General features: G+C 43.7%; 1 protein-coding gene across 1 annotated transcript in view; it reads right to left on the bottom strand.

Moving 5' to 3' along the window:
• The window catches only part of LOC306740980 (pleckstrin homology domain-containing family A member 7-like), a 118,489-nt gene extending 108,334 nt beyond the window's left edge, over positions 1 to 10,155 (bottom strand). Inside the window, exons 1-3 of the mRNA XM_079223231.1 lie at positions 10,065 to 10,155; positions 9,833 to 9,909; positions 9,593 to 9,650 (exon numbers count right to left, since the gene is read on the bottom strand). Of these exons, the coding sequence (XP_079079357.1) occupies positions 9,593 to 9,650; positions 9,833 to 9,909; positions 10,065 to 10,147 (218 nt within the window). The 5' untranslated portion in view covers positions 10,148 to 10,155. The remainder of the gene's footprint in view (positions 1 to 9,592; positions 9,651 to 9,832; positions 9,910 to 10,064) is intronic.
• Between the last annotated feature and the right edge of the window lie 6,477 nt (positions 10,156 to 16,632).

Here is a 16,632-nt window from a genome sequence, read left to right as displayed (position 1 = left end):
AAAGTAGCAGCCAATCAGGAGAAAAAACGTCAGCAATACACGATCCTCCACCCAAGAGACGGAGATGAACTAACAGCTCAATGATCAGCCTTCCTACTCAGGAAGGATTAGTCGTGTCCGAGTGGGCAGAGAAAATGGAGCAATAATAAAAAATAACAAATCAAACTGCATTAATTTCGTCACACCCTCTGAACCCCAAAACCTCGGTGGGATTCTTCAAAACAGAAACAAAATCGACAGAACTGCACCATTTATCTTTGCACAAGGTGTGGAAACCGCCATTAGCGTCAGATTTTCATCATTCCGACAGTCCTTGAACTTTTCATGGGACAGACGCATACATCAAAGAAAGCTGCCCAAAAATGAAGCTCCAAATTGTGATATTGCATCAAAAACATTTTAATCTACATGTTTCATTTACCGTAAAAGTCGGGTTACAAGCCGCTTCTACCTCCGGTGGGTGTCCCCGCTGTAGCAAGCTAGCTGCTACTGGCTAGCTAGTAGCTAGCCAGTAGCAGCTAGCTAGTAGCAGTAGCAGGGAGCTAGCGCTGCTGCTAGCTCCCTGCTGCTGCTGCTACTGCCCGCGTCCCCTCTGCCCGAGTTGGGTGTCGAGAGACGGGGCTGGTCCCGCTACCTTCGGTGATTAGCACCTGCTAGCGCTAGCAGGAGTGCTAGCAGGAGCGCTAGCTGGCTACAGCGGGGAGCTAACGGGGACACTGACCAAAGGTAGTAGCGGCTTGTAATCCAACTTTTTCCGGTAAAATCACACCACAAATAAAAAACTTTGCTGGAACCAGATACTGTATAAAAAAAAATCCAACAGTCACGTGTCATGTGTTATAATGCACAAAAGACATTTTTGAGTTCTCTCTACTTCCAGCCATGGTGCTGTTTCCATAGAGGTGCAGGACAAGAGCGAGAAAACGTCTCAAAGCTTGAGGTTCAGAGACTGAAAGGAATAGTTCCACACATTTGGGAGGAAGATGCTTACTTGCTTTCCTGCTTTTTACTTTTATTGTGTCTCATAGTTGTCCCTCTGTTGTAACCGTGGTTTGTCTCTGCACCGACATCGGCGAGACAATTCACACCCACAAACACCCGGTGCAGAAGAACGGGCCCCTATCACATCGCCTTTTTTATTTGAATTATACGACTTGAAGAAGACTAACTAACTGCAACTGTAGTTCTTTTGCTGAGATCACCGCATGGCCTGAGTTTGAAGATGATTTATTACATGAAGAGTGGAATAATAAACAAGATGTTATGCACCTCAGTGTTTGCCTTAGATGGAACTGGTAAAAGAGACGTATTTAATGGATCGGTGATTTTTTTTGGTGAGAATAAAAGAACCCTTTCACGCCGAGTATTTTCTCTTTTATCAGAGTTTTTCCGGTGTCATGAACCAATGAAATAGGAATGTGTTAGAGCACAATCACACACACACACACACACACACACATTGATGAATCATTAGCCAGTGGTGGTGCAGACAGACCTGTGGTGCTCAGTATGAATAGAGTGAGTCAGCCATAAACACTGACTCACTTACACCTGACGTCTCCTCCTGGACACCTGCAGCTCACTGATTTAAATTCAAAATTAGTCAGTCTTTTTTTGGGGGGCATTTTAGATCAAAAACTTTTTCCCAGACCACACTCACTGCGACTGAAGCTGATTTTGTGGGACGAGGCTATTCTGCCGTTTGTGAATCAAGATCACTGAGTGTTCTGCACTTAATATCCAATCAACATAGATTTAAGGAAATTGTACTTTATATGGGCTTCATCATCAGATCATCTGTCGATTATTTAGGCGATAAAAAGTGAAAAACGTCCCGTTAGACGCTCCCAGAGCTCCAGGACGATGTCTTCAAGTGGCCCAAACCTCGTAAAGTTGACGTTTTTTTCAGGTAATTCCAGCCTTCATCGTGGTTGAAAGTTAGCCAAAAAGCATCCGGTGACTTAAGCGTGGCAGACGAGAGAATCGGAAGAAACACTGGCGTACTCTTGACCTCCCAGAGAGAGGAACGGGAAAAAAGACATTAAAAATGGAGCGGCGGTTGAGAGGTGAAGGTCCAGCGAGAGACGTAACACGGGGAGAAAACCCGACGGACCAAAATCGGCTAATCACAGCGAGACGGAGACGAGAGAGAGAGAGATAAGCTGCCTTCATGTGCCCATCTTATTTTCCCAAAGTCATTCACTACAACAACAACAAAAGTGCTCATCCAAGAATTCTACTTCCTCTCACCTTCGGAGGCAAATCAAAAAACAAAACACATCAAACATCCGCTCCAGTCGAGAGCCGGAGTTTGTTCTTTGGGCTTCATGCAGAAACTATCACATCAAGCCGAGCTGTAATGGCATCAATACACAGCTGGGATTTCTCAAATTTGCCAAAACACCTGAAGAGTGCTTCCGTTAAGTGAAGCCGACGTTCCAGCGACACAGCCGGTGCCAGTTTATTTTTATTATAATAAAAAAAAAGGCATTGTTTCTGTTAGGTTCTTTCTGAAAACATAATATAAACAATATAAACCGTTACTAGTTACTAATTTACTCATAATCTGAAGAGGCAAAACGCATGTGAAAGTACACAAGCGAGCCTCCGCTAGTGAAAGCAGGTGTTGGGAGCAAATAACCGGAGGGGGAAGCGTCATTAAGTTTGGAACACAGCCGGCGAAGACGCCGTCCTTGGGCTGACATTTAACAATCTCCAACTTTCCTGGTGAGCAAACACAGAAACTGGTTTGCACCTTTTTCGACCAATGAAAACAACAGGAAGAAGAAGGAGAAGAAGAAAAACAGCTGTTGTTGACAGAAGCTTTCTCTTCCAGCTTTTTATTTTTTCCATCCGGAGACAAAGAAGCCGTCAGATGGCGAGCACAAACCGAGCCTCTGTGTTCGCACGCCTTTAACGGGAGCCACCGGCTTCATGAGCAGGTTCACGGATGTTATCCAATTTGGTTTATTTTGTAAAGCCCAAAACCACAAATTTGCCTCGGAGGGCTTTATAATCTGTACACATAACATCCCTGTCCCGGGACCTCACATGGGATCAGGAAAAACCCTTTCTCTGGGAAAAAAAAAAAAGTGGACAGAAGCAATAGATGTCATGTGACCAGAATGAACAACTGCACATTCAATGAATATGACAAACATTATCAATCCTGATTGGAAAAACAGACACTTTTTCTTATTGGGGAACCTTTTTTTTGCTATTGAATGTTTCCGTCCGACAAAGCAGCCTTTCAGGTTCAGGTGGCTTCTCTCCCACGCAGCGGCCTTCTCCGCGAGCGACATCTATATTTATGTCCATTCAGGTGGAAAAAACACCTCAAATGTGAACATTTGGAAGAATGGCAGAGGGAAACAGCCTTTTTAATACGTCAAACCAGCTCACATCCGGCAGCATGAGCATGTGCTGTGACTCATCCATCAGCCACTCAAGGTTATCCAGCTGAGCGCCGGCGTCTGTACTTCCTCAGAAGATGAATGAAACGGTGTTGCCGGGCAGTTCTTCTTAAAACAAATGAACCGCGCACCCGTTTCTGACAAAAGATCCCACCTTTAAAAAAAAACAAAAGGTTTAACAAAGACATATAAAAAACATTACAGGACGAGAAGAAAGACGGCGGCAGCGGCTTGATGGCATCGAGAGTCGGTTTAAGACTAGCGAGGCCGCGCTGACGCGACCGTGAGCTTCTTTGAGGTTAGCTTCTCTGTCGCGGCACGTTTCCTGCTGTTTGCTGTTATTTTGCCAATATTGGGTTATTTATCTTCCCTCTTGAGTGATCTTTGATTTATTGTCTTCATATTTTACACAATTTATCAAATATATTACACTTGTTTTGTAGCATCTCTGTTTTATGTGCTTGGCCAGTTCACTCCCATAAATTCTCTTGACATAATCTAACTTTTTACAAGATTTACTCGCCCCAAAAGTGGCATTAGTCTTGCCGCCCGGCGAGCGGCCGATCCTTATTGTTGCGCCCTGCAGCTACGGACCATTATACTCTTTATACCAAACACGTCTGCAGACACAAGAACCTCTGCATGTAACTCATCCGAAGCCTGAAGAGCGGAGGGCTGCTGTCTCATCGTGGCGAACACATATCCAGATTACATCTGCAGCTGATTTAGTATCACAGGAGAGTGAGCTCACAAAAGATTCACTTATTTATTTCCCTTTCTCGACCACGTGATGTCATCACATTATGGGATCAATGCAAAGAGATACAAAAGAGATACAAAGAGATGCAATGAGGACAAAAGTGAATTCTGGTCCTCGGAAAGTTCGACCCCATTAAAATGGATGAATTAAGGATAAAGGAACTTTGATATAATGAAGACCACGAAATGAGGTTGAAAGATCAAAGAAAGTAGATCTTAATTATTATTTTTTTTAACTGTGGCAAACAGTCAGCAAACCGTTTACAGCTGTTCTCATAAGCACCTGTACTGGGATGTTCGTCATCAACGTGAAACATATTTGGGCTTTTTGCATCAACCTGAGACACATCACACACACATCGCTTCACAGCAACCTGGCAAAAAACTATTATTATTGTTAATTATTCTGTTGACTATTTATTTTATTATTTTATTTTAAAAATCCCGAAAAATACGCAGCACAATTTCCCAGAGCCTTCGTTGGCTTCACACTGTTTACCACACACACACACAAACGGCAACGATTTTCACCTTCCAATGATATAAAAACAGAGAAAAGCAGCCAATCCTCACATGTGAGAACCCAAAGAATGTTTGGTATTTTTAGCTGGATGAAAGCCTAAAACTACCACTCGGCCTTTTAAAACTGTTGTTATTTTGTCAAGTACTTCCAGACAGAGTCGGCGGCTCCTGCAGCGACTCAGGACAGTGACTCAGGACTGAACCAGCTGTCTTCTGCTGCCGACAGACATCTCTGACATGCATCTGTGTGTGTGTGTGTGTGTGTGTGTGTGTGTGTGTGTGTGTGTGTGTGTGTGTGTCCCCCCCCCCCCCTCCGGTGAAGCCGTGCAGACGTTCCTCCTCGGATCTGATCGGCTCTGCTCCCCTCCTCCTCGTACCGGGAGCCCCCTGCTGGGCGTGGCTGCAGGATTTGGGGGGGGGGGGAGGGGGGGGCATCTGGGGGTCTTAGGAGCGGATCGTACGTCACGTGTGTTTGCGTGTGCGCAGGTATGAGTGAGAGCAAACACAACAACGGCGGAGCAAATAGTGAGTCAGAACGTCGTCAGACAAACAAACGGCTCTGAGCAACACTACTGAGGACACGTATGTGGGTTCAGCCCAGCGGAGGTGGACGTCTTCAAAGTCATACGTACGTCCCACCTGTCCTTAGGGGGACATAAGGCGGGGGGGGGGGAGGGTAAAGGAAAAGAACCGGAGGAAGAGTCTCACAAACAAACTGTTGCTACGTCGACACTGAGCTCATCAACAGCTCTGGGAGTCACAAAACCACATTCACGAGGAAAACTGAGTGATGGTTGAGATTGTTATAGCGGCAGACACAATAACCCAGAGGAGGTGCTGACGCTTCAATGACTCAGACCACCTCAGAGGGGTTCAACCCTTTCTGGGTGTCTGGAAGGAGTGGTGCAGAAACGATCCCCTCTGATCATCGATTAGTCGGTCAAGCGGGGCGCGACCGGCGCCCAGTTTGCCATCGGCGGCATTCACTTTTTAACAGATGTCGGGATAGTAAACAGCAAAACCAGCAACCCAATTGATGTAGCTCATAGGGGCGAGTGGTCGTCCTGCAGCCATAAGGGAGCCGGTTCAATCCCTGGTCATGTCAAAGTGTCCTTGAGCGAGACACTGAACCTCCAGTTGCTTCCCGGGCGTCTCACAGCTCCGAAATTGCTAAGTATGGGTTAAATGCAGAGAGTATTCCTGTAGCGGTGGTACAGGCGTCTGTTTTAACAGACAATGTTGCATGCGAGGACTTGGAAGGTGAGACACGTGAACTGATAACTTCAGATTGCTGGAGGCCGGACTAGTGCTGCTGTCATTCGTGCACCGGGAGATTTAAGCAGCAGTTAGCAGCAGTTAGCAGCAGTTAGCAGCTAACGTACAGCGAGGGAGAACATCAAACATTCACCAGTGACGGCCAATCAAATATGACAATCTGAGCCTTTTCTCCGTTTCACAGCTCTCCTCCAAATGTACGGCGCAAAAAGATTTCCCCCCGAATTTACAGAAGAATATTGTGAATTAATGCGCATTTCCATACAGCTGTTGCCATTAAACCCATCAGGATGCAGAGCAGAACCGCTGCAGATCATGAAAACAGACATGGGCTGGTTTCAGAGGGAGGAATCAAAGCGTCTCTTCCCAGAAGCAGCGGATGCCAGGAGCGTCCGAAGACAATGAAACACATGCAGAGACGCAGAGAGAGCGCGTTGTTCTTCTGGCCGGTAATAAAAACATGAAAAACTGTTTTGTTTTTTTCCCCCGGACAGAAGAGGCTCCAGAACAGAGAGCGGTGGAGCCCTGGGAGGGAGAGTTACATAAACACGGCCTCTATGAAGAGCGCCCCCTCCGAAGTGAAGAGCATGTTGGATTTCAAGGTTGTTTTTACTTCGCCGTATTATTTGTGGTCGAGAAATACCATTCATAAGCCAATTAGAGGCCTGGAGAGAGACGGTAAATAAACAGACGTCCCACTCAAAAAGGAGAAGAGGGTTTTGTTTGACTTTCCCTTTTCTCGCCGGAAGCTTCAACCTGTTTGTGTTGCAGAGTAAACACACGTTAAGTCAGATTCTCCTCTCATACTCCTCTACTAAGACTCCCCTGATTACGTAATATACTGGAGTATGTATTTGTAACCAGCGCAGAAGATCGGGGTTGAAACCAACAATTAGCTCCTTTAAAATTCATCTTTAAATAACATTTTTAAGCTTTAGCTTGTGTTATCTTTCCAGAAAAAGTATCTGCACCTATTATGATAATCGCATAATAATAGTTGTATTTCTTTCTAGTTTCGGGGAGTTAGATAGATAAAAACAAGCATTTAGAAGATGTAACCTTGGACTGGAAATTTTCACTTTTGTCTGACAGTTTATGGACAAAACAATATATAAATGAATCGATAATGAAAATGCTCACTATTTGACCCTTGATGTACAGATATGAAAACAGAAAAAAGCAGGAAATCCTCACATTTGAGGAGCTTGAACCTGTTAAAGTTTGTCGTTTCTGCAAAATAAATGCCTTTAATTGTTGCATTGCGGTGAGTAAAAGGTTGAGTCACGTACATACGTGAAAATTCATACATTCATGCTCAAATTCGGATGCTTTTCCAGGCAGCCGAACGAAAAACATCATGTCTGAAACATCAACAACCGCCTGCTCACGACTTGATAGCCAATTAAAATACCGAGTCACATGTTCAGGCTCAACAAGAGGAAGTTTGGAATAAATTAAAAGATTTTTATTTTAAACCCGAAATTCTGAAAACAAATCAAGTAATTGCTAGTTTCATTTATTTTTCAATGACTCCATTCAGGATGTTCTTTTAAGAGAGTGCCAGAAAACACACACACACACACACACACTGCTGCAAACCACGACAGCACATCAAGATATTTCGCCTGACTTCCGACAGCATTTCCTCAAACTCTGAAACAGCTTTCTCTGTTCGTGCTGAATGAATTACGTGAATGACCTTCGGCCTCCGTTATCTGCAGTGACACTCAAATCTCTGTCAGCTCCAGTCATAAAACACTAAATCCCACTGAGGGCATTTTCTAAAAGGAGATTACGAGACGCTAAAACAACGGATTACGGACCGACTGAGTCGACTAATCTGACATTCAGAGTGTGAACTCTCCATTTTTATAGACGCTTTGGAAGAAGTGCCGTCTGTGAATATTCAACAACCGGAGAAATCAATTATCCACCCGGGAGCCCAACAAACAAAACACACACACACACACACACTGACAGAAAAACATGAACGGGAAGAAGGTCCAAATTAGTGCTAAAAAAATAGATCTTATTCTCGGCATAAGAAACGTTTCAGATTCTAGTAGTGAATGGAGGGAAAACATCCACCCAAAAACGTTTAAAAGATGAACTGCCCACAGCTCCAGCCATGACCGTCCGCCTCCAAAAGGGGGCGCCACTCTCCTCCCGGCGGCGAGGAGGGACAGAGGGAGCATTTAGGGTGGTTCTACTCTCATTTGTGCTCGTTTAGACCGTTAATCCATCAAGTCCAGTGCCACATATTGCTATTTTCTAAACTACTGTAAACTGCATCAAACTCATAAATGGGCGTGGTTTCACCTCTCTTTTATTCTTTAATTATGCAGCAGGTGGATTCAGGCCTGAGGTCCCAAGTAAATCAAGATTTGTGGACTAAGAGTCCAAAGTCAAGACAACTTAAATTCCAAGTTTTTTATCAAGTGTGTTATGTTCTGTCAACATGTGACTCGAGTCCACTTTATAAACCACACAATTGTTTGGTGGTTTATTATTATTATTAAGCACAGATCAAGCCTCTGTTGTTGGGGAAATTGTTTCACCTCGTTGTCGCAGTCAAAACTCTCAATGATGAATATATATATTTACTAAAGCTGGCTGGACCAAAACCACAAATTGGATAAAAAAGCAGAGAATGGAAAGCGTGTTGAACCGCTGCAAATGGACGGACACTTCCATCATAACATAGAGTTCACCTCGCTGTCACTAATGCAATAATTATGCTATCATTCTGTTTGACTTACTGACCTCTGACTGCTCTCGGCCGAGATATACGAATAAATACTACAATTAGCACGATTAATCCCGGGCAGAGGAGAGAACGATCCTAAAAATGGCTTTTAGACAAATCACCTCTGGCACATACAACTGTTTTAATACGGAAGCATAGTGGAAAATAACTAAATTCATAAAATATTTCACAAAATGTTCAAGACTCGGGTCAAAATGATCTGGCTGAGCACACAGTTGCTAAGAAACAACAAATTGCCATAAAGACAGAACTGTTGGGAATCAATAGGAAATAAATCCACCTTCACAAATGATGACAAGCATGTTTGTTGTGTGTTGATGCAAAAAGAAAATTAAAGAAATGTACATCCGCTAATGTATTAACATCTGATATTTGTAATTCTCTAATATTGATGTTGTTATCAGCCTATTGATGAGTGTGAATACGGATAATAAACATTTGGAGGGTTCAAAGGTAATAACAAAGTAGTCCCACCTCTTCCAGCCGCAACATTAAAGTAATGTGCCAATAAATGCATCGATAATAATAATAATTATCCGATATTATAATATATATTGATCGTAACTGGGTTATTATGCAATAAGTATGTGTTTTGTAACGCATGTGTACTTTCTACTGTGGTATTGCTACTTTTACTGGAGTACTTCTTCCACTATACGTCACAGTATCACTGCTCTCGTGCAACATAGTATCTTCATCAGGCAGTGGGGTCATTAGCCGGTCAGCAGGTAAATCCCACCCCGGTTAAGTCCACCACGTCCCGGTAATCACGGGCAGCAGCCGCGTTAAGCCGCCCGGTCACCTGGAGGCACGCGCAGGTGAGCGCGCGGCGATAACGGAGGCGCGAGGTACTTACTTTATGAAGTAACTGGCCGCGTCGTTCGAGAAACCTTCCTCCCACCCCTGAGGCAGGTCTGAAATGAAAACAATTACATTAAAAATGTTAAAAGACTTCGTTCGTGTCGCCTGAAAGTTTCCTCCCCCTCCTCCTCCTCCTCCCGCCGGACTGGGCCCGACACGAACAGTGAAGTTAAGCAGCGACAGTAAAGAAACCCACAGGTGTACCAGCCCAGGTGGACTAGTTAACGTCGGCTACCTGAGCGGATCATGTGTCCGGAGTTAACAGGTTCACCGGAGCGCGGATGGAGCCAGGTGGTGGTCTGCGCCTCATCGCTGCCGCGCGAGCACATACACACACATAGAGAGAGAGAGAAAAAAACACCTGTTACACGGACGGGAAGGAAACACCAGCAGACCCCGCCAACTCCCGGTAAACACCGGGAGAGACGGTGCCATAACGCGCGCGTCGCCCTCCGCCGCTCGCTCACTTGATGAAGAAGACCCTGCCGTCCCCGCAGACGCCATACGACCAGTGTTCAGGTAGGGCGTCCCGCCCGAGAGGCGCCGCCATGATCCGGTCTGAAGTCCTATTTCATCTCATTCCCTCTCCATGGAGTCTCCCGAGAGCTCAGTGATCGCCGCCAGGGCCAGCGCCGCCTTCAGGCACTCCTCTGAAGCCCGTAAATCTGAGCACCGCTGAGAAAGAAGAAGAAAAACACAGGATCCTGAGCTGTTGGAGATTGTTTTTTATTTTGTATTATTGCAGACTGCATTGGTCCTTTTTTTTGTTAATTATAATGATATCAAGAGGCGTTCTATTATAATTCCACACCTATTGCACATACTGTTTTTATTATTTTTTATCCTGATTCTAATTTGTTTTATACCATTTTTTTTACATTTTAGGCACAAACTAAATATGTAAAATAAAAGTAACTTCCCACCAGAATAACACAGGCGGTACCAGCCTATAATTCAAGATATAACTGAGCAGTTAAATGAACGTTTTACTTACTTAAACAAAGTTTGGTTTGTGGCTTGTCAACAGTTTCTGCCAGGGGGATTTGTACTTTTGACCTCAATATTTTTAAAACTAACCCAGCCCAGTTAACGTAAATAATGTGAACAAAAACATTTGACAATAGGGGTGTGCTGGTGTCATAGGGGTTCAACCTGCTGACCATGTGGTTGCAGGTTACCCATCAAGTGCAGACAAGGATCTTTGTTGCAAGAGAGAGATGGGGGATGACCTGCAACATAGATGCTGTCAGTTCGTCATTGTTTATTAGCTAATGAAAACAAAACAATTTGCATATTCACACATTTCAGCTGGAAGAACAAGTTCTTCATGAGTCATCGGGTCGAGGGTTCAACTGCCAAAATGTCTTTTCTCTGTTGTCTCTGGATTCAAAATGCAAAAGTTTAGACTCAGTTATGTGGCAGTTTGCACACCTGTTGGACACAACGTTTTATTATTTACATCATACCTTCCATTTATAGTTTGAATGCAGTTACTTTTCAGATGGTGATCTCAGTGCAGCTGCATCTCAAAATTGAAAAGATGTCGTTTAAATTCAGTTTTAAATATAATGCATGTTTCCATCTCCATCCTCAGTGTCGTCCTTACAGCTCAGTATGAACACATAGTGGAGGGATCAGTGAAACACGGTCACATCTCTCCAACCGGGATATCAGCTGGCTCTACTCCCACTTGTTATGTGTCATATTTTAGGAGTTAATAATCCATTCATAGTTTTGTCAGTATAAAGGCATCACAACCGCCGGCTTAGCACAGAGAGATGTTCTGTTAGTGTTTTCTCCCGCCAGTCATTGGGGAGAGTGAATGATAAAATGGTCTGATTTAGGGGCTCTTTAATTCATGTGCATCTTTAGTATTTATGTGATTTAACTGGCAGGAGGCTGATTATGAGATTAAAGACTCCCTTTAACCAATTAGCACTGCCATTAAGAAAAGCTTTTCATTACTCTACTCACGTTAATTCTCATCCCAATCAGCCCGAGTTTTATTGGACACTTTATTAAGTTGCAGACTACTGACTCCATTTTGGATATTAAAACAAACAATTATGTTCTCTATCAAGATGATGGTACTAGATGGTAATATTGTTTCCTGATGTCTGCAAGATCCCGGCCATGTTTTAGTTTGAAGTTAGAACTTTGTTGCACGTCACCACTTTATTTCACTGCCCTCTTAGAAACAAATGGGGAAAAAATACTTTAAAGAGGTCAACTGTACTATATTTAATCATCACATTACCTAATAATGAAGAACAATAGAAAATAATATTCACAAAAAACAAACTACTTAAAATAAGGGTAAAAAAACATTGCTAACACTTTGCTAGTCCATGATTTCTGACTATTTTCTTTTAAATTTGAATTGTGACGCATGTCTTTTAGTTCAGATTTATTAACTCGCCTTTATGAGCAGTTGTTGGTTTCAACATTAATATTCATTCATGATTCATTTATTATTGGTAACTTTATTTTCCATATATGAATAATTGTTTAAATCGCTTGCAGACAAATGTGACATATTCGCATGTGGAGTTGACTGGATGTACCTTTGTTCATTGGAATTAATTGATTAGGATTCAAGCAATTTCCCCCATAATTAATACCAAATCCCAAAGTTGTTTCCAGGCAGTTTGGTCCCTCTGCAGCGTCATTACGGGAGCGATAACAGCTGAAAATGTTTATTGTTTAATGTTATGCACCACCCGGCATGACAGGTTCCTACGTACGTGAAAACATACGTGGTAATAAATGGTTCTGATTCTGACATGAAATTATAAAGAATTGATCAAATAAAGCGTCACCGAAACATGCAGCTCCTGCAATTTCTATCCGTCAACACGCACACCGATACTAATATGTCTGCGATAAGCCCAAATCAAACAATAATATCATCCTGCTGGTATGTCCGTCGGCTGTATTGTTGACACGCAGCAAACATATTGTGGTTTCCCCCCCGCGGCTCGTGAAGAGTAAACAGGAGCCTCCGTCAGCTCACACACTCGGTTTGCTCTGAGTCACTCGTCAGGAAGTCTGAGCTCATTGGAATTCTGTTGTTTTGGCTCCCGGTCCAGGAGACGAGTGGCGGCGTGCTCATGACGGCATCCTGACATGTTTTCCAAGCAGATCCAGCATTTACAACTCAACACTTAGAGCACAAAAGCTGTTGTTAAGTTCCCCGTCACAGGAATGTTCCCGCCAAAAACAGTAATTTCCCCCAAAAATGGGCGGAGCGACTGGGTTGCTCTTCATGCACCCCTTTCCTGGAGCATGTTGAAGATCCCATTGCTTATTTTATTCATTTATTTTGGTCTGATTCCCTTGTTTTGTAATAATTTATCAATATCAACTGGTCTCCAGCAGGCCGGACTGTTGTTTTTTTTCCCAAACGACCCTTTCATCAGGTTCCATCCGACCGTTTATCCGAAACGCTCGTTCCCAGAGGTGAGCATACTTCTCACATCTGGTGGCTTTTGTGTGCCGTGTGCTTGATTTCCTCTCCGCCTCGTTTGGTTTCAGTTGGCAGCGCTCGCTTTGGAGGCACCTCAACATCAACAACACACACTCCCTGACGAGGCAGGAGGGAGCTGAAGGGCAGGTAGAGGTTGCACACACACACACACACACACACACATTTTTTCTACCATTTTGGAGTGAAATTGTGTGAAAAGATTAAAGAACAATGGAGACTTTTCCAGCCAAGTAAAGATATCCCTGGCTAACAGGTCAGTAAATCAAAGCGTGCAACGAGTCGCAAATTCGTCAACTCGTGCATTTTATTGTGCCGCCTTCAGTCACGTTGACGTGTTTTTGTCGTCGCCTGTTTGTGTGTCCTTGTCTCCTTGCGTTGTGACGCTGTCATTTCTTGTTACTTTACTCCGAACAGCAGCTGGATTTCCTCCCTCTGTTTCACCGATGCTGCAGAAGAAAAACATCAACACACCAGGACAAACGGCATCTTTGGGTGTGTGTGTGTGTGTGTGTGTGTGGAGAGCTGCTGAAAGACGAGAGAAAACAAAGAGAAAGCAAACACACACACAAACACGGAGACGAGGAGGATTTATAACCCCTCTGGGCCTCTTTCTGCAGAACTAAGGGGCAGAAATATGGATGTATTTTAGGGGCCTGAATAGGCAGCTTTTTGGATTGAAAGTAGTCATGAGACAAAAAAGTGACACAGCACAGAACATAAAATCGAAAGCGGAGGCCAAATTGACGTCTATGATCAGGATTTTTCACGTAAACAAGTAAAGGCCTTCAGGAATGGGGGTATTCTTCATCAAGCTGTGGACCGCCTGAACCATTTGAGGCATTTTGAGGTCGTTCAGTCTGAAACTTGAGGAAAATACTTAGATTTACTTAGATTAGAATACTTAGAATACATATATTTTATCCTTTTAATATATATTGTTTTAAATGTACCGTAAAAGTCGGGTTACAAGCTGCTCCTACCTTCGGTTGGTGTCCCCGCTGTAGCAAGCTAGCAGCAGCGCAAGCTAGCAGCAGCGCAAGCTAACAGCAGCGCAAGCTAAAAGCAGCGCAAGCTAAAAGCAGTGCAAGCTAACAGCAGCGCAAGCTAGCAGCAGCTCCCCGTTGCTACTGCCCGCGTCCCCTCTGCCCGAGTCGGGTGTCGAGCCGGGGCTGGTCCCGCTACCTTCGGTGGTTGTCGGGGAGCTAGCGGAGCGCTAGCAGGAGCGCTAGCTGGCTACAGCGGGGAGCTAACAGGGACACTGACCGAAGGTAGTAGCGGCTTGTAACCCGACTTTTACGGTAGTCTTTTGCAGGGGCTCATTTTGAGTACAGAAATCAGGAAAGACTCAGGCAGGTGAAAGTAGTGTCGATGAGTAGAAAAAAACTAAAGAACACATTTTAAGTGAGATCTGAGAGGAGACTGTAGAGGTCATTGAAAGTGGGATTTTCAATGTGGAAGACAGACATTATGTGCCGTCAGTGCAAAAAGAGGCAACCCAGCTCGTCCTTTATGCTTTATAAACACCGGCGAGGTCACAGCGTCACACCTGATGCCGCGCTCAGCCAAAACATTTTAAATGTTGAATACGGTTGGCAAGGAAGCAAATACGGTTTGCAGGAGTTTCACTTGTGCTAACAAGGTCAATGTGGAAGGTCTCAGTCAGCAGGGAGGCCATGTTTTCTTTTGATTTGCCTTTGTGATTTTGATTTACATAAATATGTATTTTTTCTTTGTTAAATACTCTAAAGCTGGCCTTTAAAGCTGTAACACTACACTGTCAGTCAGCTCATCAAAAACAGAATTGGGAGATGAATAAATGATTGAATTTAAATATTCTGCACACATTTTTTTATAAACCTCTAATTAACTTCATCACTGTCAGCTAAGCTACCGCACAAACTCCACCCGTCTGGAAAAGCAAGCAGCACAAAACAGTAATTTTTTTTGAGGTAATTATTGTTTTACACGTACCACGTTGTGGGTCTGCCGTGCACTCGGCCACGCTGCTCTTAAACACAAAGCGGTTCACGGTTTCTGTGGCGACGTTGATGAAATGGGTTCATGAGTTCAACTCTTTTATCCAACATCTCGCCAATTCTTGTCACAAAGGAGGAAGCAATGTAAATCTTTTAATCGTTATCTGTTGGCGCTCCTTGTTACGCGGAACCATTACATCATGGTGAAGACATCTTTTGGCTGATCCAGCCGCTTACTCGTCTGGCACCGTTCGCCCCATTGTGTCTTATGTAAATGTGTGTGTGAATAACGCACACAGCACCATGCCAGAGCGGCTCCAGCCTCCGATGCGTCACCTGGACGGGACAGGTGGGTTTCAGGATCCAAACATCAATCAGAGAGACGGAAACATTCCTGCTCTAGTAAACACTTCGATTCTAGGCCGTTTTGTTTATTGATCAAATCACTTTCAGCACCTGCAATGTGGTAATTGTTGCTTGAACTATGCATTAAATACACAATAAATAGTAAAAAGAAGGAGACTAAAGAGACACATGTCAGAGTTGAGCATTCAGTCTTGACCTTGACCTCAAGGTTCACTTTGAATTTTTCTGGACCTTTCTGTGATTTTTGTTATCAAGCGTAATCCAAATGTCCACCTTTAAATCAGACGATGGGACCTCAGCAAGTTCCTTTAACTGAAGAAGGCAGTGGGAGGTGGTCAAAAGCTCCAGAAAAGGCTTGTGAGTGAGACTTGAGCTGAGCATGTTCTGTCATAAGAGTTGAGTTGAGACATTTTCTACATTACTCTGTCTCCCTCTGGTGGACACCAGATGTCAACTCACCCTCCTGTTGGCTGAAACTAAAGTATACACGACTGATGGTACACGGATATTTAGACAATATAGAAAAAATATAGAAATTATCTTATATTGCTTTTAGCACTTTCGTTGCATCAGATTTCAATCTAGCTGTTCACCACTGGACAACAGCATCAACAAACTAGGAAATAAATACTATATATATACTATATACTATATATATAAACCAGTGGCAGGCCGTGCATTTTATACCTAGGCCTGCTGTCTGATATCGTATACATAAATGTGCTCTTGACGGGATGCTGTTCCCAGAGCTCTTCATGAATCCCGCTGTAAACGATTTATTTGAGAACGACTTCTAACAAAGTACATCAGCGTCTGGACAGAGAAGAGAAGCTGTTCACAACCAGGTCGGTGGGTGACTCAGATTGTTTTTATTAAACGGTATTAATCAAATGTCACAGAGTTCCTTTGTACTCACTTGTGCCACAGAGCCAATATCTCCCAGGCTTGGCAAAGCACAACGAAACCACCAGACTGCTCTCCGAGTGAGCATGTGGCTGATCGCTTCCTGTGAAACTGACTGCAAAGATTTGGAAAGATGAAATATGGAGAGAAATTATTCAGAGAGAGCTTTTAATGGTGCAGCAACAAGGGTGTTAAAATGACTGGGGTGTGGGTTAAAGGTCACCTGAGGGTGGTAAACATTATGAAATGTAAGGAGTTCACAGAGGGAAGACAGAGGACTGGAACTGGCAGGAAGGGCCTCAA

This window comes from Taurulus bubalis (genome assembly GCF_910589615.1).
Source record: "Taurulus bubalis genome assembly, chromosome: 9".
NCBI lineage: Eukaryota > Metazoa > Chordata > Actinopteri > Perciformes > Cottidae > Taurulus > Taurulus bubalis.
This window is presented reverse-complemented; position numbering and strand designations above follow the sequence as displayed.